Source organism: Tamandua tetradactyla, chromosome 5 (genome assembly GCF_023851605.1).
Source record: "Tamandua tetradactyla isolate mTamTet1 chromosome 5, mTamTet1.pri, whole genome shotgun sequence".
Taxonomy (NCBI): Eukaryota; Metazoa; Chordata; class Mammalia; order Pilosa; family Myrmecophagidae; genus Tamandua; species Tamandua tetradactyla.
The window spans coordinates 68,429,027-68,452,115 of record NC_135331.1 but is presented as its reverse complement, the minus strand read 5'-3'; the positions used below and the strand labels follow the sequence as shown (position 1 = coordinate 68,452,115).

Below are 23,089 nucleotides of genomic sequence, written 5' to 3'. Positions count from 1 at the left end.
GCAGCTCCTTACATGGACACTAAAGCAACACCCACGAGGCTGAAATCGAGTTACCAGTTCTCCAAACTCTAAATCAATCAATTCAGTCAATGTAACTGAACTTCTCCTCCCCTGCCCCTCAAAGAGATAAAGTTTTAGCCTATCCCTAAATATTGCAGAGACCACTCACTTAGGCACAAGAGCAGAACAGGAGAGACCTTTGCTAAACCATGGGAAGCTGGTCCCAGTGGCTCAAGGTTTCCCTCCCTCCCTTAACCACTCCCCCACCCCAATAGTGAGTGGCAGGTCTCTGTCCAAGTGGGAGAAGAGAACCGCTTCCGGCGGCTGCGCTACACCTGCTGGGACCAGGGACCTGCAGTTAAAGGCTCACCGGCCCCACACCACACTTAAGGAAAATTCCTCGGCTCAAATGGAAGGTTCAAAAAGCAAAGGTTGGAGAATAGCAGAGATCAGCTGCAACGTTTCTGTCAGTGGCACAAAGACTCTTTCCAGGAGAGTGTCATGTCACTGGCAAATGATTGTTAAGGAATCTTCTCTTGAATATAGACCACTGTGTCAATTGTGCATGTATATCCCCAGCAGAAAATGAGAGGTGAGCAAAAAGCGATGCAGAAAGTCAGTGTGTCTACTCAGACACTTTAAAGTCTGGTTTCAACTTTGCTCCCCAAAGCATGGCTCTATCACGTGAAATGATTGGATGAACTAATCCATGTAGTGTCAACAGCAGCACCTGGCACTGAGCCAGACTCCATAAAGATAAGCTATTATACTATTAGCATTGGTCCATGCATTTCCTCTAAGAAATTGCTGTACTGCCTGCATGTGTTACACGGACATCATGACCTCCTAGCAGGAGACTGTGTCTTCTTCATCTCATGTATCCCAGAGCCTGGCACTTTACTGGGTTCAATAAAAGTTTGTGGTTTAAATGGAACCACCTTCTTAAGGTAAAAACATCTCAGGTACACCACCTTGCAGAGGGGGAAGGAATGAAAAGAGAGTGATGAGAAAAATGAAATCTGAACCTCCTTTATCCCTTCATTTTTCCACCCTGTGTTTCTTCAAAGCATTGCTCTTTTTGCTGCTGCCCATTACATTTCCTCTGCTGGGAACTGGTTCCATTTGGGCCTCAGTGGATCAATAGTCACCAAACAAAGTCCAAATTCAATCAAATTTTATCTTGCCTGGATGCCAACACAGCAGGGCACAGGCTCAAGCCATATGAGGCTCTTGACATACCTGTACCAATAGTAATAATATTAATAACAATAACAATGGACACTAGCTGAACTCTTAATGTGCTGCGACTACTCTGAGCGCTTTCACATGCTCCTTGATTTAATCCTCCCAACAAATAAAAAAAATATGTTGTTTCCACTTTATCAAGTGAAAAAACTAAGATACAGTGAAGTCACAGTAAGCTTCTTGCCTAAGGTCACACCACCAGTAAAATATTGAAATTCAAACCCAAGTCCATTACACTCCAAAGCTCACTCAGGTGCCACTCAGGTCTACAACAGCCTCTGGCCACACTACTCAGCCCTAAAGCACACACATCACAGTGTTTTCCTTTAGGAAGCAGTGTGTAGTACACCTCCCCTGCCCCTCTATTTATCTTTCTTCCCCACCACAAAGCATGGCAACCCAACATAACTCATCTTCTACAAAAGATCCTAAAGATTTCTCTTTTCGCCTGTCCCCACCTGTTGCCACACATAACCAATGCCTTAAGGTGCAGCAGCCTCTGGCTTGTAAACTGTGCCTAAGGGCCTGCTCCTATTTCCCTTCCTGGTAGAATAAAAGCATTGAAGCCACAAGTCCTGACGCTCCTATTGATTAGAGGCCCATCAATATTTAGCCTCTCTGCTAAAAAGATTAGACTTTGACTTTCAGGTATGTGGGGGCCCCACACCTCCCTCATCTTGCTCCTCCTTTTCTAATGTGTAACTAGGCTGTGCTAAACTCTGACAAGCTAGGGCTGGCTGGCTTTATGTGCCACACTCTGCACGACCTAGAAATAAGAGGAGGATTACCAACTCATAAAATGACGGCTGACAAGGTAAAGCAGCATTATGTTCATTTTGAGACTAGCTGTATGAATATGAATATAGAAATTGTTTGTATTGATGGATGTATAGAAGATTCTTGGGATGTTGGGTGTAGCTACCACAAATCCAAGCTACTTTTCTTTACCTAGCCAGTTGACAGTTTATTCTGCTAAAAAGTTGCAATTTTCAAGATGTTTGTTCTGCTTTCTGACTAGTCTTTAACTTTTTCTTAAGTGATTCTGTGTAACCATGTTACTGAGGGTATGTGCAAAAAAAGGGTGAGGGTGATAAACTTGAATCTAACTAATCATGACAACTGATATGGACTCTTCGAACATGTCAGTGTATGAAAGACAAAAGAGCTGGAAGGACTATTCTAGATTAAAGAAGACTATAAAGACCTGACAACTAAACGCAATGAGTGACCCAGAATTGGTCATTGAAAGGGAAGAAAGTAGGTAGAAGGGACAGTATTGGGGCACTTGGGAAATCTTTAATATGAGCTGTGTATTAGATAATGTTATTGTATGGATGTACATTCATTTAGAACTTTCATTAAATTCCCTTAGAGGGCTTTGGAAATTGTGAGGTGTGTGGTAGGACTTTTCTGAAGAAACAGAGAATTATCTAATAACGGAACCCACAAAGACTGCGAACTGATGTGAAGTGCAGTATTTCTCAGCTTTGTGAATCTACCCAGACCTTGAAAAAAGTGGGCTAAGCACTGGCCTATGGGTCAGGAGAACTGGGTTCTTACTCTGGATGTGCCTGGTAACATGCTCTGTGACTCAGACAACAACCGTGGCCCATGGGGACCCAGTTTCTGCAATTGAAAAATGAAGACACTTTACTAAGATCTGCTCTCTAAGGTCCCTCTTAGCTTGAAAATTCTGTGACTCAAGGGACCCTTGGCCTTTTCCAAAGTTAGGTGCAAAATCATCTCTGGTTTGGCTTTTTGTGACACATGGTTGGAGAAGATAAACTTCTCCTCCTACCTAGCTAACCAGGAGCTGCTGAAAATCTATTCTTTTATTTAGCAGTGGGGGATTAAGCACATCGGCTCTGGGTTCCAGTCCTAGAGATTTCTGTTATTTACTAGCTGTGTGGTGCTGGGCAGGCTACTTAATCCTCTCTGAGCCCTGATTTCCTCACCTGGAAAATGGAGATAGTTTCATGTACTTCACAGTGCGGTTGTGAAGATTATTGGATTGTGTGAAAAGTTGATGTGGTTGATCTCAATAGCTGTAGTAACCATTATTTGACATCAGTGATAATGAGAAGGTAATAATGTGATTAAAGATGCATTTTTATAGCCCTTTCACTGTTTATAGGCAGACCACATTAAGTATTTTACTTAGTCTTTACAATAACCCTATGTGTTACCTATTTTATACCCAATTTATGGGCAAAGAAACTGAGGGTCAGGGAAGTTAGGGGCTTACCTAGGACCCAACTAGGCTTTCTGCTTCCTAAGACTACTTTTTTTTTTCACATGGGCAGGCACCAGGGAATCAAACCCAGGTCTCCAGCGTGGCAGGTGAAAACTCTGCCATTGCACCACCATTGCCCACCCAAAACTACTTGCTTTTATCTGATGAACCACATCTGACTTCGAACCACAAATTAAACTCCACACTTTGTTTTATGTTAAGGTTCAACAACTTGCCTAATCTATCCACCCACATTTACCCAGCAGCATATATATTAATTGGATATGGAATCTATTCCATAAAACTATTAAGCTCTAAACAAAGATTGTCTTTTAAAAGTGCAGATTTCATAATCTGTGAAGTGATTAAGAGAAAAGGCGTAAAGATCTTCTGCCACTTATTTGCCATGTGGTCTTTGGACAAGTTGTTTAGCTTTTTCATATCAGTTTCCCCACAAATGAAATGAGGGTTATAATCCTTACCTACAGGGCTGTGGAGAGAATTAAATGAGCTGATAGAGGCAAACCACTTAGACCCTAACCCTGGACAGAGGAAGATCTTCTAATCCTCACTATTATCTTTAGCTGTCATGCACCTATCCTTGCATCACCCACTTGGACATTAGTTAGATTGAATGGATGCAAGTTAATGGGATATATTCACACTTAGTAGTTTTCAGAAACCTTCTCTTTCATAAACAAAACCTTTCTCTGACCAAGTCTAGTGCCAGTGCAACATAGGAGGTTGACTATGAAGAGCATTTCTTTTCATTTCACAATGTTGGAGGAAGAAAGAATGGGGAGCAATGAGACAAGTTAGCTGGAGTTCAGAGAGGAAAATTAAACCTGAAAAAAAGAGGTAAAGGAAAAAGAGCCAAAAGGAAATGCAATCAAACCCAGAGACTTAGGAGTTTGGAATGGCCACTTTAGTTGAAAGTTTTAAGAAATTCAAGACCCCTGCTTAGAATTGATGAGACCATCTATTGTTGTATACTTGGCCAACCAGGTGAAATTTCTTTCTTGGGGGATTAAAGTGGGGAAACTGCAGACTCTAGGGGACAGTACCAGTGCCAACACTGAAAATGAAGCTAAGAAGAATGGACCAGCATAATGATTGTAAGAACACTCTTTGGTTTCTACACATTTTAAAACTTTCCTAGTTACTTTACAGTTGTTATTTTTGTTATCTCCATAACATAAAGACTTATCATAGAAGCAGCTCTAGAATTTCTGTAGGAAGGACTTAGCAAGAAAAATCTGGTTGGAAGGGAATGGGGTGGGAGCACCAGAGAACTTCTATCTTTAAAAATTAACTTTTATTTTCATCAAAGTCATGTAGGAACAGGTAAGACAATTGTGCCTTATACTGTGCATTTGGAGTGTGATACGGGAAGCTGATAGAGATGATGGGGGACCAAATCTGCCACAGCCACCACCTTCACCCCAATTCCCATTTCCATAGCCTGCCATTAGCATGATCACTAACTGGAATCTTAAAATGAGAAGAAAGGAACAATATGCTTATCTGATGAGGAGAGGGGCAGATAAATCAGCAGAGAAAAGATACCCAATGATGGAGTAAGAGGTGGCAGTCACTAAAAGACCAAACACAAGAAGACTCTCTACCATACAAAGGAAAGGAGATAGAGGGGAGAGATGGGACAAGTGTGTCATGGCTCTGCTTTTGGTGATGGGAAGGCCCTGAAGTACTTTTATAGGTTGATCACAGATGAACAGTTGAGCAGGCTTTGCTCTTTGGGTTTTTTCTAAAAACATCTTAAAGATTTCTATGGGTAGGAGAGGAGGAAAGGGATCTGTGTGGTAGATGATAGGAAAAAGCACTTGGGATTGGTGGGTTTTGGTGGTTTGACTTCAGCATCACAATGGACAAAATTCTATAGATCTATGCAGTGTCAGATCTTTTTCTTAATTTAGAAAGACTCTGATCCTAGATTTTTAGATGTACTTGAAAGTTTTTTCTTTTTTGTATGCTGTATGGAGGGTCACAATTCGTTATTTTTTCCATGTGAGTATCCCATTATTTCAGCACCATTTGTTGAATTTTTTTGTTTGTTTGTTTTTTGCTTGTTTGTATTTTGGGAAGTGCATGGACTGGGAATCGAACCTGGGTCTCCTGCATGGCAGGCGAGAATTCTACCACTGAACTACCCTTGCACCCTCAGATGTGCTTGAATTTTTAAATGTCTGTTTCCGACCAATCAGTGATACAGAATAACCAAATACTTAAAAGTATAGGCTCTGGGGGAAAAAAGTATGGTCTCTGGACTCTAGTGATTATTCTCCAATTACCAGCTGTGAGACCTTAGCCTAGTCTAGTCATCTATTATGTGGGAATGCTACTGGTCTTTCATGAGGGTATAGTAACAGAATAATGGCCCTCCAAAGATGTTCTTAACTAGTCCTCTAACACAGAAAGGAGATTATCCTGGATTATTTGAGTGGGCTTTTATCTAATCACACATATCCTTAAAAGCAGAGTACATTTCCTGGCTATAGGCAGGGTCAGAGAGATGAGAGGTGAGAAGGACATGATGTGCACATTTCTGGCTATGAAAATGGAAGAAAGTTGCCACTAGTTAAGGAATGAGGTGGTTTCTAGAACTGGGAATGCCCCTTACTTTACAGCCAATAAGAAAACGCAGACTTCAGTCTTACGACCACAAGGAACTTAACTTTTCCATTAACCCAAATTCTTCCCTAGAGGCTCCAGAAAGGAACACTGCCATACCAGATTCCTGACTTAGGAACTATAAGACAATAAATTTGTGTCATTTAAGTCACCAGGTTTATGGTAATTTGTTAAGCTGCAATAGAAAACCAATACAAAAAGTAAATGAGAAAATTGACATAAAGCACTAAACAGGATGCCTGGCATATACTAAATGTAAGTAATCAATAATAAGCCTCAAACCCGCGTTAGCATTGCACCTAATATCAGAGTGTCCACATCAAAGAACTGGGGAGAACTCGCTGATGGAGATTGTGAGAGAGGTAGATTAAGGCCCTGTCAAGGCTTCTATTGGTTCCCTCATTGCTGAAAAGGGTTACTACCTATGAATAGGATGAAATTCTCTATACTTGGAAGCAGCTTGAGGAGAAGAAGTGCTTGAGGACAAACCACCAACCAAGTGGATAGAACCCCATCCTGGCTTTGGGTGTCTGAGTCACTGAATTAAAATGTCTACTTACGTTTTAGAGGATAATTCAAAGATCTCTGGTGATCACATAAACCATAAAATGTGTGTTATATATATATATACATATATATATATATATATATAGAGAGAGAGAGAGAGAGAGAGAAAGGCAGATGCACTTGTATATTGTATATACATATATGTGTGTGTGTATATATATGTATACACTTAAAGGTATCATCGCTATATCATATCATATATTTTTGAAGTCAGCTCTGATGTCCTTTCTTTCAGGGAAAGACATTGTTGAGAGGGGAAGTCTGCATAGGTGCCACTTGTAATTAATTCTGAATTAATGGAAAAAGAGGGGTTTTGTAAACCTACAGATTCTTAAACCCTACTGCAGAGATTCCAACCCTGTGATGGATCTAGGGAGAAGCCCACAAATCTGGGTGTGTAGAAACCTCTTCAAGCAGATCCTGGTTTTAGAACCATTAGACTAGATAAGTTCAATATCGCTCTCAGTGTGGTTCGGTGATAATACTTTGTTGTGCACGATGCTGTGAACTTCCAGATCCCCATCTGGATTGGGGGTTGAGGGGCCCTGGTGAGTCATCCATTCTGCATGCTGGAGTTGGGGGAATTACAGCCATTCCCCAATTCAGAGGAAAGCTGAAGCTCCTACAAGTGAAATGGCCTGGGTTATACACCCACTAAGTGAAAGAATGGGAACTGGAATCTTAGGCTAACATGACCTATGTGTTCATTCATTCATTCATTCATTCAACAAAGTGTTGACTATATACCATATTCTTTGTTTAAAATTTTTAATTATGTAATTGTACATTAAATATTTCCCTTACAAATGTCCAACAATATAAAGAAAAGAAAAAATACCATTTCATTTCTCCCTCCTCTAATCTCACATTCCTCTCCTAAGGTCATCATCTTGCTGTTTGTTTTTCAAGAAAAGTTCCTATTAATTATATTCATGCATTCACGTACGAAAGAATGCTTATGTTTAAGCCTTTTGAAAGAAAAATTGAGATCATACAACCTCCTTTTCTACTTATCAATAAGTTAGTTTATAATAATCACTTTATCCTTTCTTTTTATCCTTTTTAGCTGCTGCATAGTATTCTAGACTACAGTGAGTTTGAATCTATTTAATCATTTTCCCATTGATTGGCATTTAGATTATTTCCATATTTTTGCTATCACAAAAAAAAAAAACATGCTGCACTCAAAATCCTCTTATGTGCCTCTCTGAATGCATAAGATTTCTCTAGGATACTTAGAAATATCTTTGCTGAGTGGAAGGCAATGACTGCTCTGCCCATTTCTGCATTCATTTAATGTAGCTACATAAAGCTAGGGTTGGGGTTGGGGTTCTAGGTTCAATTTTAGTTACAAATCCTGAAACATATCTTTCCCTAGGTGTTGACATGGATTGTATAAATGCTGGTCAGTGCATATTGCACAAGTACTAATGCCTTTTTTGTACTATGGCAATGCCCAGGCGTGCTGTCTGCCTCTTTGTTAAATTGTGTCTCATTTGGCCTCTTCCAAACAACAAATGACAGTTTTTACGTTGGAAGTTTCCCTTGGTCAGCCACAATTCTAGCTTGTTATCCTGATTTTAAATGCTTTAAAATATCTATAAGGAAAAGGATGCTTGGTTCTTTGCCTGGAACAACCTGTCCCAGATTTTTTTCAGCACTAGTAACCTAAGGGGAATGATGGTTGGCTCCCAGGTCCTCGTACAATGGCTCTCACCCTCGTGGAGTTCAGGGTGTGCTGTAATGAGCAGTGAGGGGACAGAACCAGACTGTGGAGCCTGTAAACAGTCCAGACTACAGACTGAAAGCATGATGGTCAGCTGGAATTGCCGGGGTGCTTCTCTGCCTTGTGTTTTGCTCCCCCCAGATCACCGGGACCTTGGTTTTCACGGTCTGCACCGCAGTGCTGAGTTCCTTCCAGTTTGGGTACGACATTGGCGTGATCAATGTACCTCAGCAGGCAAGTCAAACACGTTCAAGTTCTCTTGTTGACAATTGCCGTCAGTGACAGAAAGATATCACCTGTCCTTGGGCACGGTGATAAGGTGTGCCCACGTCAGGGACACCAGGAGATCCTGGCCTTCTGTCAGGTGAGAGGTGTGTGTCCCAAAGTTGATAACTTGGCCTTGGACTCCTTAGTCAACAATCCTCACAGGGAAAGAAGGTGGGTAATAAATAATTCTTGCTCTCTGACTGCTGTATGCTAAGCTCACAGAAAACTCCAGCCTGAATACCATGTGCCTGGGGACGTTATAAAAAAAGAGGGTTTATGGCAGCATTCATTTAGAGGTTCTGAACATAGATAAATAACAAACTCCAGAGACTAAGGGGCAAGTATAGAAGGATGTGTTTCATTCCGTGCACAAACATTTATTAAACACCTTTATAAAGCACCAGGCAGTTTAACATATACTCTCTCCAATTTAATCCTCCCAACCACATTACTGTCCCTATTTCCAGGCCAGAAGAAACCTTTAGGAGCCTAAACATGAAAAAGATTAGAGTTCTTCACCCCATTCCTGTCTCCCATAGGTAATTCAAAGTGAAATAATACAAAACTTTAGAATAATAGTCAAGACATCCAACAAAGTTGGTATGTTCTTCATGATGACCATTTGGATGGTTATTTTTTTTAAAAATCAAACAATTTCTACAATTTTTCTCATTTTAGAAATGAGAAAAAGCAGAGGGACCAAGAGTTCTTTCCCCTCTGCCTTAAACTCTATTGCACCCTTAAGGGAAGGAATGGTATCTTGTTCCTCTTCTTATCAGCAAGCCCAACACAATAATTGGCATATAGAAAAGGCTTCATAAAGTGCTTAGTGAATGAATGAGGGTATGAACATTTGTTGGGTATCTTCTAATGAATGCATCCTTCCCACACCTGCTTCTCTTACCACATTAGGCTCCAAGAAAGATGCAATATCTTGCAGGGTAGGAATGTGTGAAATGTGTGCTGGCTACAGTCCATTACCTGAAAAGGGTTGCTCATTGGACCAAAACATGTGCTATATTATTATCACCAGAGCAGCAGACCTTAGCATGAGAGATGGGACAGCCTATGGCATCATCCAGGCAGCAAAGATGCAGCCAGGTCTCTTGAAGTTTGGTTCAACCTCACCATGAGCTGAAATTGGTAGAGCCCTTCTCTTTTGGTGAAAATCCTTTTCACATCCTTAAACTATCCTCTCCAATTGCAGAGGGAAAACTTGGTGAAAGTCTCCCCACTCCTTCAACCCAAGGTCCAGAGCCAGAGTTGAAAATAGGGCTCCCCCACTGCTTTTCTAAGGCCCCTTCCTTTTATGTATTTAAAGTGCTGCTTAAACATGATTATGTAAGAATGTTCATTCAATTTTTTGAATGACCTCTATTTTTTATTAGCTGAATGACATTCTGAATTATTTAAAGTCCTTTAAAGGAAGACTATGTTTATGATTATAAAACAAAACATGCCTATTGCATAAATTATAAGAAAAAATCAATCATAATTCTACCATAAAACGAAAACTGCTGAGACCACTTTAGATCATTCTTTCTAGCCCTTTTTCCATGCATATTATTCCAACACAGCATCCTTCCAATGAGGCAAATTTCTTGGTTAGACTTCTTTTATCATAGGAAGATGTCAATTGTCCCCCTTCACTCAGTTGACCTTAGCACACAGGACTTGGCACAACCTAGAAGAGGTAATTGTGGGAGAGTACCAGCCCAGGTGGCTGCCACTGAATCAACATTGAGACGAATAACACAGGAGGGAGATGGCCCAAATAACATGCTATCTCTCAATTAATTATACTTTGGTATGATATTAGCCTCTATGAAGGTAATTGTAAAATAGGTCTCCTTGAAACTCAGTTTTGAACATTGTTCTTATATAGACTGAACTGGGAGGACCCAAAGGAGAAATGCCCTTCAGGTCTCAGTACTGTCTCAAGGGCCACTGAGCTGGAATTCATCAGTCTTGAACCTGATTGTTTTCTCCTCTTTGCAGTGGCTAGTAGGAAATTCAGAGCTAAATTCGTGACTCATTTTGAGCAAAGATATAGCACCCAGCATTGGAATTTTGAATGCCAACTTAATTCTTGGTCTCATCTTAAAATTCCTAATCATTTTTCTTGCATCCATTTTTATACTTTTGTTTAAATATTTACATAAACAGTTTACATCCTACTATGCAGAAGCTACTAGTGTGAAAATGTGTTGTTTTTAGCTTGCAGAGTATTTTTGATGTGAATAGTTGCCAACATTTAAAAATGGAGGATTTTACATAAATCCAAATTTCTGACTTTTGTTAAAAAATTAAAAGTCGTGTAACACTAGCCTCACATTTGTATCTTCCTCCTTTAGTTGGGACAAATGCTCTCTTGCTCCACAATCCTGAGCATTCTCTATTAAGCCAAATTCTTTCCTCCAGTCATTGTGGAACTCCTTGCCTCCTTCATTTATTTGTTCCTGCCTAGTTCCTGTTGCCACTGAAATTTGCAAGCACTGTTTTTTAGGATATGGTCAGCTATAAATAAATCTATCCACGTTTGCATGTGTATAACACCCATAAATGGGATGAACCTGTCTAAATACCTAACAACCATTTTAAAAGGAAAAACAAACAAAAACAATATCTCTGGCATGTCTGAAATATATGAGTTATTTTCTTTATTTCCTTAGATAATAGAATTCCATTATAGACGCGTGTTGAGTATCCCACTGGATGACCGAAAGGCTGCCCGCAACTCGACTATCAACGGCACGGAAGATCTCCTCTCAGTCCCACACCCGATGGAAACAGAACCGATCCCGAGGGCCGAGGAAGAGAGTATGGCATCTGCTCACCTGGTCACCATGCTGTGGTCCCTGTCTGTGTCCAGCTTTGCATTTGGTGGAATGATCGCATCGTTCTTTGGAGGGTGGCTCGGGGACAAGCTTGGAAGGTAGGCACATTTCATGCATCAGTGTCAAACCCAGAAACATTGGTATGTTGGTCTTGTTATAATTTGTTCAGAAAGCTAACGTCTTTCATTTTGTGGGGTAGTTTTGGAATTGTTTTTCCAATTCATGATTCGTCACTGCAGGTCTCCGTGTTTGACCACATCAATGGAGAAAAACTGTTGCAACAATCTAGTTCATTGTGGAGGTATATTACAGCAAAAGTGGGTTTGGTGTGTATCTCTAGATCATTACTTTGATTCTCTGGCCTTGTAAATTATAAAATGTGTTAGGAAACCACTACACAAATGGTTAACTCAAAAACTCAACAGAAGAACCAAGACTGGGATTTTGACTTGGGAGTGGCTGTTTTCTTCAGCAGACCACTGCATTTCTCAGATGTCCAGTTTCTCATTTACAAATTTAGCATTTGGCTCAGCCAAGTCCTAAGGTCATGTCAATATCCCAAACTCTCAATTTCCCAGTGTACTTAGCCTGAAGTTTCTTCCTGCTGCTGCTGCTACTCTTATCTCAAAGCCCTAAGCAGAGATGAAGCAAGTGGTGTCTCTATTTCTCAACTCTAGTTTCTGTTAGTTGTTTTGGATTAGAAACATTAGCAGAATTGCTTTACCTTCACGTTTCACATAATCATGTGACATACTAAAGCATTTGGGATGTCCTCCCCCTACATAGAAAGGAAATAAAATCAGAAAATCAAATGATTATTTTTTTAGATTTATTTTCTGCTCGGCTTTTGCACATTAATTACCTTTTTTCTGATATATGTAAAATATGGAAAATTTAGAAAAGCACAAAAGCCTTTAAAGACATAAATAACTATCTAGGCAACTAGATTAATAATTCTGGATTACAATTCATTTACCAGTTCTAGCTATGAATTATGATTTTTATTTCTCTAGTTGTTAAAGTTCTGATAACTTCTTCCTCTTGTGCCAGAGCTTTTATATAAGACTAAAAGAAGTTTTCTTAATTAAAGGATAGCATGGTAACCCAAGTTTTATTCTTGTTCTTATTTGAAAGGGACTTTCCTCTACTGTTAAAGAAAATGGTCAGTTCCTTACACTTTTTTACTAATTTACTAGTGTTTAGTCAAACTTTAAATTAGAATCCTTGAAATACAGAGTTCTTAAACATCATTTCAATTTGCTCCAATTTGGTATAAACAGTGAATGAGGAATTTTCTAGATTAATTATTCCTAAAATAAATTAACCAAAACTGAATAAAAATTTAAAATATGGATAAACCAATTCTTTTAGCAGTTACTGATGTTTTATACTTCTTCCCATCCCTGAAGAAAACAATTTAAACCATTGTTATCCCACACTTAAAGATGAAATTCTGACAAGTCCTATTATCCTAAGATATTACATTAGTGTCCTTGAGATGGAACAAGGATGCATGTTCTCTTAAGCCTTAAGATTTAGCATCAGTAATGGTCATACCCCCAAACAATGCCAAATGACCATTTATTTAGTGGCCTATGGTGAACTAAAGTGAGGCTTCTTCTAGCTCTTGGAAGAAAAATGATCCTCTTTGAAAAACAGCCAAAAAATGCATAATTTCAACCTCAAAATTAAGCCAAAAGAACTCAAACTCTCCCATAACACTTTTTTTCTGGAGAGATTTACTGGAAAATGACATGAATTTTCCTTACTGTAAAGGCCATTTCTCTACCAGCTAAAAAATAAATAAGTAAAAATGTATTCCTTCCACTACTACTAAAGGAAGTCTTTGCTTGCACTTATGCTAATAGTCAGTAGACGTCTATCGCCACTATTTTATAGTTTGGGGTTTGAAAGGTCAGTTTTTCCAGGGACCGTCCACTTACGATTCAATAATCAGCCATGGTGGGAGGCAGATTATGGTCTGTCCAGCCCACAGTTGCATGCGTCAAGGAAGATATACCTACCTTGTCTTTGAATGCATGCGTCATTCTTTTCTATAAAAAACGCAACTCATTAAAATGAAGCACTGAGCTTTGGCTTCACACAGAACTAGCAAGGAAGTCCCAGTGCTGTCACTTACTAGCTGTGTGAAAATGAGCAAGTTACCTAAATTCTGTAAAACACTTCCCCCATCTGCAATATGAGGAAAAATAATACCTACTCATGGCATTATTATAAGGACTAAATAGGGACAAATGCAAAATGCTCAGCACAGGGCCTGGACCACGGTAGGCAGGCAGTAAATCTGGGTTTTTTTGGATGAGGATGATGATGGCAATCATGGTGATGAAGTTTATGCTAAGAGGATCATTAAGAGCAAGATTTAAAGAAATACATTTAGGAAGAATTAAGCTTCTCTCTCCCTGATTCCAGTATTCTTGTATATTTTTAGATTACTCATCCTTGGCCATTTCTCATGTTTGAGCAAAAGTTAAAAGTCATTTAAGTTGTTTAAAGTGCCCCAACATCTAAGTTTGGTGGTAAGGATGAGGTACTTTAGTGCTACCTGGCTTCAAAAATCTTTACAGACTATTTCTTTTAAGACTTTTAGACTTTTTAGCCGCCCCCCCCCACCCCCACCATTAGAATAGACTATTAGCTGGACTAGAAGTTAGTTACCCTAACTTCTTAGGGTACCTTATTGAATTTGACTGCCCTCGACCCTTGTGTAGAGAAGAACTGCACAGCAGTCTGAGTGGAGAGACACCCCTTAACTTTCTTTTTCTAATCTTATCTGGAGCTGTCCAGCTTCTAAATCACTCTCTCTCTCTCCCCTGCCTTTAGGTAGTTATAACTGATTACAGGTCGTTTCCATCAAATGGTTTATATTAATCTCCTCTTGCTGTTTAACAAATTACCACAAATGTAATGGCTTAAAATATCACAAATTTGTTCTCTTACGGTCCTGGAGGTCAGAGGTTGAAGATCAGCTTACACTAGGCTAAAGCTAGTGTCAGTAGTGCTGGATGCGTCCGAGGACTCTGAGTGGAGAATCCATTCCTTGCCTTTTTCTAGCTTCCAGTGGTCACTTGTATTGCTTGGTTTATGGTCCCTTCTTCTATCTTCAAAATGCATCACTCCGGTCTTTGCTTCTGACCTTGTATCCCCTTCTCCTCCTCTGCAGTAGTATTGCCCTCTGCCTCCCTCCTAAAAGAACACTTGTGATATTAGGTCCACCTGGATAATCCAGGATACTTTCCCTATCTCAGTATCCTCAATTTAATCACATCTGCAAAATCCTTTCTGCTATAAAAATAAGGCCGTATATTCACAGGGTCTGGGAATAAGGCCGTGGCCATCTTATTGGTCAGCCTACCACGCAGTTGTTGGACAATCATCGCAGTATATTTTATAATTTTATCTTCATTTAAAAAAATCTGGTGTTAAAGATGTTTGCTTAGAAAAAAGTCCACCCATCAAAGTTTGAAATATCAAAATACAATTATATTTGTTTCTTAGCTGCTAAAACAAATACCATACAATGGGTTGGATTAACAACAGGAATTTCTTAGCCTATGGTTTTGGAGGTTAGAAGGCTTGCATCCTCCTGGGTCAGTTATTTCTGGCTGACCATCAACCTTTGGGGCTCCTTGGCGTTTCTGCCACATGGCAATACACATGGTGGCCTCTGGGTTCCATTAACTTCCAGCTTCCAGCTGCTCCTGGATTGTCTCCTATTCCACATCCAATTTCTTTTCCTTATAAGGACTTCAGCCATATTGGATTAAAGCCCATCCTCATTCAGTTTGGACATGCCTTAACTAATAACACCTTCAGAGGTCCCATTTACAAATGGGTTCACACCCCCAGGGCCAGTGACTGGGACCTGGGTATGCCTTTTGAGGGAACATGATTCAATCCCCAACAAGAACATAAAAAGATGTTTACATTCCTTCATGAAACAAATGTTTCCATCCCTGCCCACTCATATTATTTTACTGGCCTTAACATCATCTAGTTAACTCTGAAGAAGGTTTTGTGTACCTCACTTTCCCATCATAGGGATACAAGTATCAGATACCTGCAAATATTGTCAATTTTCATTTGTTTCATTTTGAAAGTGATATTTTTCTTGCTAACATCAGCTTTATTATATAGCTCACATTGGTTGACATTAATTCATAGATCCTGGAAATATGCTGGCATAAAACCTTAAAAGGAAAAGTAATAATTCTCTATGATAGGCTTAAAGTAAAAGCATGTTTAATTTACTTCCCAATAATTCATACAAAAGGAATATTAATTTTGAAAGTTCCTTTCATCATCAACGTTAACTAAAAACCTGTACCATTAAAAAAACAAAGAAACTAGGAATCATTGATTGCAAGTACAGAATTTAATTTAGCTATCACTAAGCAATCATTATCTAAAACAATCAACTTGTAACAAACTTAATTAGTTAACTGTTTGGAAGGGTGTCTGAAGTGTTAAACTAGTCTTCACTACGATTCAAACTTCTCTATGGAAAGGTGAAAAGTAGGTGATACATCAGTATCACTTATTGTTAATGTCCATAGTTAAAGTAGCAATCTTGTTTAAAGGTTTTACAGCAAAATTTAAATAATCACCCTTAAGAAAATACCTCAGCATGCTCTGAAAGCTTATACCTACCAAGTTTTGGTGCTGAATTTATAACCCCTGCTTTTTTAAATTTCAGAGTCAAAGCTATGTGGGTAGCTAACAGTCTCTCGTTGATTGGAGCTCTCTTCATGGGGTTTTCTAAAACAGGACTGTCATATATTCTTATAATTTCAGGAAGAGCCATATCGGGACTCTATTGTGGTAAGTCACACACACACGCACACATACATCTTTGTCTGAAATCATTCTAAAGGCAGATTAGACAACATGCAGGATTTTTGAGAATAAGGTGGTGTCACAAAAGGGAAAGGTTATAAAGCAAAGTCAAAGTCCTGGATCAGGGGTTAGGGAGATTAGGGACTAGTGAGTGGGAATCGTGATGCTATGTTCTTGTCTATGGCAATGACATTTCTTCTAAGTGTTAAGAACTCAGACAAATTATTTAACTTTGGTTCTCAGTTTCCTCGTTAATTAAACAAAGATGATAATTATATATATTATCATAGGATGGTCGTGAGAATGCATGTAAAATGTTCAGCATAGAATCTACATAGGGTAAACTATTATTATTACTCCTGTTTGGCGGTGACTGCTGGAAGACTGGTACACCCAGAACTCCAACCCATGCCTTCTGGATCTACCTGACTATTTATACTTTGACATTTCTTCTCTGGCAATACCTTGATACCCCAGGCCCAGATGTCAGTCCACCTTCCCTATGTCTGATTCCACCCACAGCTGGGTGAACTGGTAAAGTGGTGGTGACTGCAGGGAGAGGTCCTCAGGCAGAGGCAGCTGATGGACAATGGCCACCCAGGAGCTCAGGGGCGAGGAACAATGCCCTTCTGCTAGCTTCACGGTGGAACAGCAGGAATCGTTAGTGCTTGGAAACAGCTTTTCCAGCTCTCCAAGGCAATGAATCAGCAGAGCTGTAAACAAAAAGAGGATCACTCAATCTCTAAAACCAATCACCAAATCTTTAACTTCCAATGCCAAGAAAGCCCTGATTCTGATGGCTCTGGGCTGAGGTTTTGACCTGCGCGCGCAGGTACCTGTGTGTATGGCTGGTGGGGGCATAGGAGGCAGGAGTGAGGACAAAATTTTGCATAAAATATTTGTAACACCTTTACTTGTAGAACAGTGTTATAAGTGATCAGCTGAAGCACAAGTCTAAAATACTCATAGGTTATTAACTGAATGTCTATTTGAAGGTCTCTTTTCATCATTTTCAGTGTTAATATAAATAACGGAAGGCCAGGGTAGCCTTACAAGGTGAAGAATCAACATGCACAGCAGAAAGAGCTTTGGATTCAGACTGAATCAATTCTGGCCCTGTCTCTTTCTGTCTGGCCTTTGATGTATTAATTAACTCTGAGCCTTGGTTTCTCTCCTGTGAAATACAGATAACTCCTATCAGACAGGCCCCAAATCATGATTCTTCTTTCTCTTCTTTCCATTAAAAAAGAAAGTATAGCATTAAAAAAATCATACAATTTTGAAAAGAGATGCAATAAACATATCATGGAGCAACCTATCAGTAGTATATCTAGCTTACTTGTACTCTCAAACAACCTTTTAAAATTATATCTGATTATGAGCATCAAGTTGCTAAAAATTATAGGAAATAGGATTTGGCTTCAGGTGCATGCCACTTCAGACCTGTGAGCTTATCCACATTATTCTGTTCTTGAAGTATAGTAGAGTATCACACAAAGCGTATAGTCTAGAACAGGGCCAAATAAATGTGGTTTTTTTTCATGTTTAATATTAAACAGATTATATATTAGAGTCACATATAAAATTCAGCAAAAAATACAGATGCCAAATCAACAATGTAGAAGTTCATGTGAGATATTAAGAACAATTTGATGCATTTTTTTAAAATATTGAAAACATTTCCCAAAAGAATCTTTTACAGAGAGACCATCCATTTCATTTGATAGGCAGTCTCCCTAAGAGGAAGCCTCCAATAAATCTTATTTTAAATTCCTTAAGAAAATGCTAAATATTGAATTCACCCTTGGCTTATTGATAGTCTCTGGCCTTTTGATGCAATCAGCAAATGGCTGAGCACTCCATTGTTTCTAACATGACTGATTACATCTGCATTTAAGAAAGCTACAGAAGGCAGAACTGCCTGCTGCTTTTCAGTTTTTTGTGTTTAATCCCTTTAAGCAGAAAAAGACTTTCCTCAAATAAAATCTGTTCTGAAGCCTAATATTTGGAAAGAATAAAGAAGGAGCTGGGTTGCTCTGGGTGGAGTGATTGGGGGAAGGGACCTCCAGAGTCCCCAAGTTCCTTAACCTTTTCCAGTCTCTCTACACCTCCACTGCCCTCTACTTGAGGCACCACCACATTGTGGAAACTCAGATAGGGCATATAGTTTTCACGCTAAGCCTCTACTACACTGTGACCTTGGACAAGTCATTTCTTACCTCTATCAGGTGAAAAGATTGGTCTACATATGCTCTAATTCCCTTTATTTTATTTTTTTATTGATATATATTATATATTCACATACCACATATATATAATCATCCAAAGCATATAACCAATAGTTCACAATATCATCATATAGCTGTGCATTTATCATTACAATCGACTTTTTTTTTCTTTTTTTGTGAAAAATAGCATATATACAAAAAAGCAATAAATTTCAAAGCCCATTGAAACAATTAGTTGTAGAATAGATTTCAGAGTTTGGCATGGATTACAATTCCACAATTTTAGGGTTTTTTTTTTACTTCTAGCTGTTCTGAGATACTGGAGACTAAAAGAAATATCAATACAATATCAATATAAATATCAGTACTCATACTCATTTGTTAAATCCTACCTTCTCTGTATAACTCTAATTCTCTTTAATCTCATGAATCTCAACTAATAATGTTTTAATATCACAATACTTTAGATCATAATACTAATAATGTTTTAATAATATTTTTATTATTAAACATTTAATACTTTAGATCATAATACTAATAATGTTTTAATAACATTATTAGTATTATGATCTAAAGTATTGTGATCTAAACTGAATAATATTACATAGATTTCAACTAATTAAGATAGTGCTATGAAGAATCGCCAAATACAAGACTAACCATTTCCTTCTATTTGTATTTCCAACTACAACTTCATTTGGGGTCATGCCAACAAATATTTTTTGCATAAATTGTTTCCATGGCTGGAGATAAGAGTTATTCCTTCCAAAGGACTCAGTATGTGTGTAACGGGGTGGATTTTCAGTCAGGGTATTTACTGTATTTACAGCAAATCACTATTACTGAGAGAGTCCTGGCTGTGCTTTAACTCTTGTGTTCCTGTTTCACACAGGGCTAATTTCAGGCCTGGTTCCTATGTACATTGGGGAAATTGCCCCAACCACTCTCCGAGGTGCTCTTGGCACCTTCCACCAGCTGGCCATTGTCACAGGCATTCTTATTAACCAGGTAAACCACCCCCTCTTCTCCTCCACCCCCCCCTTCTCTGTCCACTCTCCCTGTAGATTAGCACAAAGAGAAACCAGTTCCACCAGTGGTGGTGGAAGTGGTGTGGAGACACAGGCTTTTTAGCTCAAAGCTGAATTATTACCACTCCTCACTTTTTTCCTTGGAGTTGTGGTGAAATTGGCCCTGAAGGTGACCTGATGAGCCTCCAGCTGGTCTTGAACTTCTGGAGCTATTCTAGAAAAAAATTATTCTATTGGAATTTCAAGAAATAGGAAATTTCAAATATTTTATTTTGAAAATCATACCTGGAAATCCAAAAGGTAAATGATCACCAGAGCAGCCCTTATTTAGTGGGTGGGACTTGCAGCCCTACTCCCCTACTACCCAGAGTCTCAGGAGTCCAGGGGACTCAATCTAGGCTATTCAGAGGGCAATGTGTAAACTACTGGAATAGGGATCTCTAAGCTGGGCTCATCAGAGTCATTGTTTTTGTATGGAACCCTTTCCCGTGTAAGTCCTGGGTAATTCTAAGAAGAAATTTTTAAACAAAGATCCAAAGAGACCATAGCTGCATGTTTCTTTCAATAGCAAATGTGTCTTTAAAAGTTTGGTCTATTCTCATCTTAAATGTTCGAGGGGAATTGGTAAAATTGTTTGCATTAATTAGTGAATTATTTGTAAAACAAATAAATCTAATTTAATTAAGGTTAGGCATACTAGTAAGCGTTTCCATCTTGTGCATACCTGAACCAAAGCTTTTAAAAATTATTACTAAATTGCCTCTGTGCTTCTTCAGCAAGTTGTTGCAAAAGGTGGCCCCAAAGTGTTGTGTAGCTGATTGGTTTCTTACCTACCTTTTCAGATTGTTGGCCTTGACTTTATCCTCGGCAACCAGGACCTGTGGCACATCTCACTGGGTCTGTCCGCTGTGCCGGCCGTCCTACAGTCTGTGCTGCTCTTCTTCTGTCCAGAAAGCCCCAGGTATCTTTACATCAAGGTGGATGAGGAAGCCAAAGCAAAGAAGAGTAAGTGTGGGGCATGTTTCTCTTTCTTCCTATTGTTTTGGAATTTATCAGCTAATGCAAACCAGAGTGCATGAATCGTTGCTCATGAAATTAGTAGCAATGCCTTTCAAGTGAAGGCAGTGATTGCATGTAAGAAGGGCATGGAAATTGCTTTAATATGATTGATGCATGCCATTTCGCACATATAAGCATTTACTCCAGCTCACACCAGAAACCTACATGAACGACATTGGACTTAGAGGTTTTTTAAAGACGCTTCCAGCTTTATGCTTCTATGACAATAAGGATCATAGTTGTCTTTGTCATGGAATGAAGCCAAATATTCTGCTTTTTCTGCTGCTGTCAATCAAAGAGAAGAATTTAATTGAACTAAAAGCAATTTCCAACACTGACACGCTATTAAGTAATCAAAGGACCATGCAAAACTCTAGCTCTTTTATTAAATTTATTTTTGTTTTAACTGAGTTGATTCAGTGTGATCATTTCTGGGGACAGGCTTGAGAAGACTCAGAGGATCCGATGATGTCACCAAAGACATCACTGAGATGAGAAAAGAAAAGGAAGAAGCCTCAAGTGAACAGAAAGTCTCCATAATGAAACTCTTCACCAATTCCAGCTACCGAAAGCCGGTCCTAGTAGCCCTGATGCTCCATATGGCTCAGCAATTTTCTGGAATCAATGGAGTGAGTCTAAGAACTCCCACTAACTTGCCAGAGCAAAGTGAAACTGGGAAGAGGGGGTAAGGGTTGTGAGTTTAAATAGCTAAAAGACATTTTAAAATGTCGATATCATGTCTTATCACAACAAATATATATTGAGTGTACATTCATTCTCTTTGTTGTGTATCAACTGCTTTATAAAACGAGCTTCAATTTTTTAAAGATGTCTACAATCCTTGGTACTATATGTCCATTAAGATGAAGGGAAAAAAGGCAAAAGCCATACTAAAAACCAAATAGAAAAAGGAAGAGTAATTATACCAAGAACACTGAATTACAAGATGCTTCTAGAGCTGGGCACAAATTTAGGATTTCTGATAGCCATGGCAAAAAGAATTCCATGGCTCACTGTATCTATTTAAAGGCAATATATCAGATAGCCAGGTGCAAAGCTCAAGTTCTGCCATCCAAGAGACTTTCATACTATTGGAGAAGACAGCACACAAAATATACAACAAACTGAAGAGGCATGATGATGGTCAGTAAGGGTATATGAAGTATGAATGATGACCACACTAAATGATATAGTAGCTAGCTTTCAGGTTTTGAATTGAAACATCCACAATATATAGAACAGAATGATTCTGCTAACAATTAGGTACTAGGAAAAAAGTTAAACACTTGTTAAGAATTTAGATAAAGAATATCACTTGCCCCTCATCATTGCTGTTAAACATGTGAGGGACTTCTGCCCCAGTGTACTAAGCCAATCCCAGGTCCACAAGAAACTCTAGGGGAGTACAATAGATGGGCAGAGATTTAGGGGATGCAAAGAAAAGTAATTCACAACAGTTGAAACAAAAAGGAGAAACGAACCTTAGTCTACAAGCCAGAAACTGATCTGCTGTGATTTCTGTCCCCCTTTAAGGGGACCCTGATGTTCAATTTTTCAACTTTCTTTATCATATAATATAGCAGATAAACAAAGCAAAGAAAGAAAAAAGCAATAGTTTTCAGAGCACTCTTCAACAAGTAGTTACAAGACAGATCCCAGAGTTTGTCATGGGCTACCATACAATCCTCTCTGATTTTTCCCTTCTAGCTGCGCTAAGAGGCTAGAAGGAATACATATTTTTTTTTTATCATCACTAGTGACTTTTTGCGTGTGTGTAAAAAATAACACCTATACAAAAAAAGCAGTGGATTTCCTAGCACAGCACAACAGTTAGCTGTAGAACAGATTTCAGAGTTTGGTATGGGTTACAATTCCACAATTTTAGGTTTTTATTTCTAGCTGTTCTAAGATACTGGAGACTTATTGATTCAGCAATCAGATTCATTTATTAAACCCAACCTTCTCTGTATAACTCCACCATCACCTTTGATCTTTCTACCCACTCTTTAAGGGTATTTGGGCTATGGCCATTCTAATTTTTTCATGTCGGAAGGGACTGTCAATAATATGGGGTAGGGAGAGGGAACTAGTTGTGTTCTAGAGAGGCTGGGTCCAGCAGTTTTCAGGACTTATCTAGTCCAGGGACCCATCTGGAGGTTGTAGGTGTCCTGATTTGTTCAATTTTATCTAATATTCTGCCTAATTTGGGGGTTCAGAGACCAAAATGGTACCTTCTGTCTCCACTCTGCCTGTTTGTCTAATGGCACAATTGTCTACTAGCACAATTTACTCTCTCTGAACCTTATTGCTTCATTTTCCATCATATCACCTGAATAGAAAGATATCCAAGAAATGTTGAATCTGGGGCTGATGGACAGCCTGAAAAATGGGGT

The 23,089-nt window shown here is 39.0% G+C and overlaps 1 protein-coding gene across 1 annotated transcript in view; it reads left to right on the top strand.

The window, feature by feature from the left end:
• Nucleotides 1-2,044: 2,044 nt before the first annotated feature.
• The window catches only part of SLC2A2 (solute carrier family 2 member 2), a 29,597-nt gene continuing 8,552 nt past the window's right edge, over nucleotides 2,045-23,089 (top strand). Inside the window, exons 1-7 of the mRNA XM_077161025.1 lie at nucleotides 2,045-2,059; nucleotides 8,562-8,654; nucleotides 11,360-11,622; nucleotides 16,242-16,366; nucleotides 19,502-19,617; nucleotides 20,480-20,642; nucleotides 21,138-21,325. Of these exons, the coding sequence (XP_077017140.1) occupies nucleotides 2,045-2,059; nucleotides 8,562-8,654; nucleotides 11,360-11,622; nucleotides 16,242-16,366; nucleotides 19,502-19,617; nucleotides 20,480-20,642; nucleotides 21,138-21,325 (963 nt within the window). The remainder of the gene's footprint in view (nucleotides 2,060-8,561; nucleotides 8,655-11,359; nucleotides 11,623-16,241; nucleotides 16,367-19,501; nucleotides 19,618-20,479; nucleotides 20,643-21,137; nucleotides 21,326-23,089) is intronic.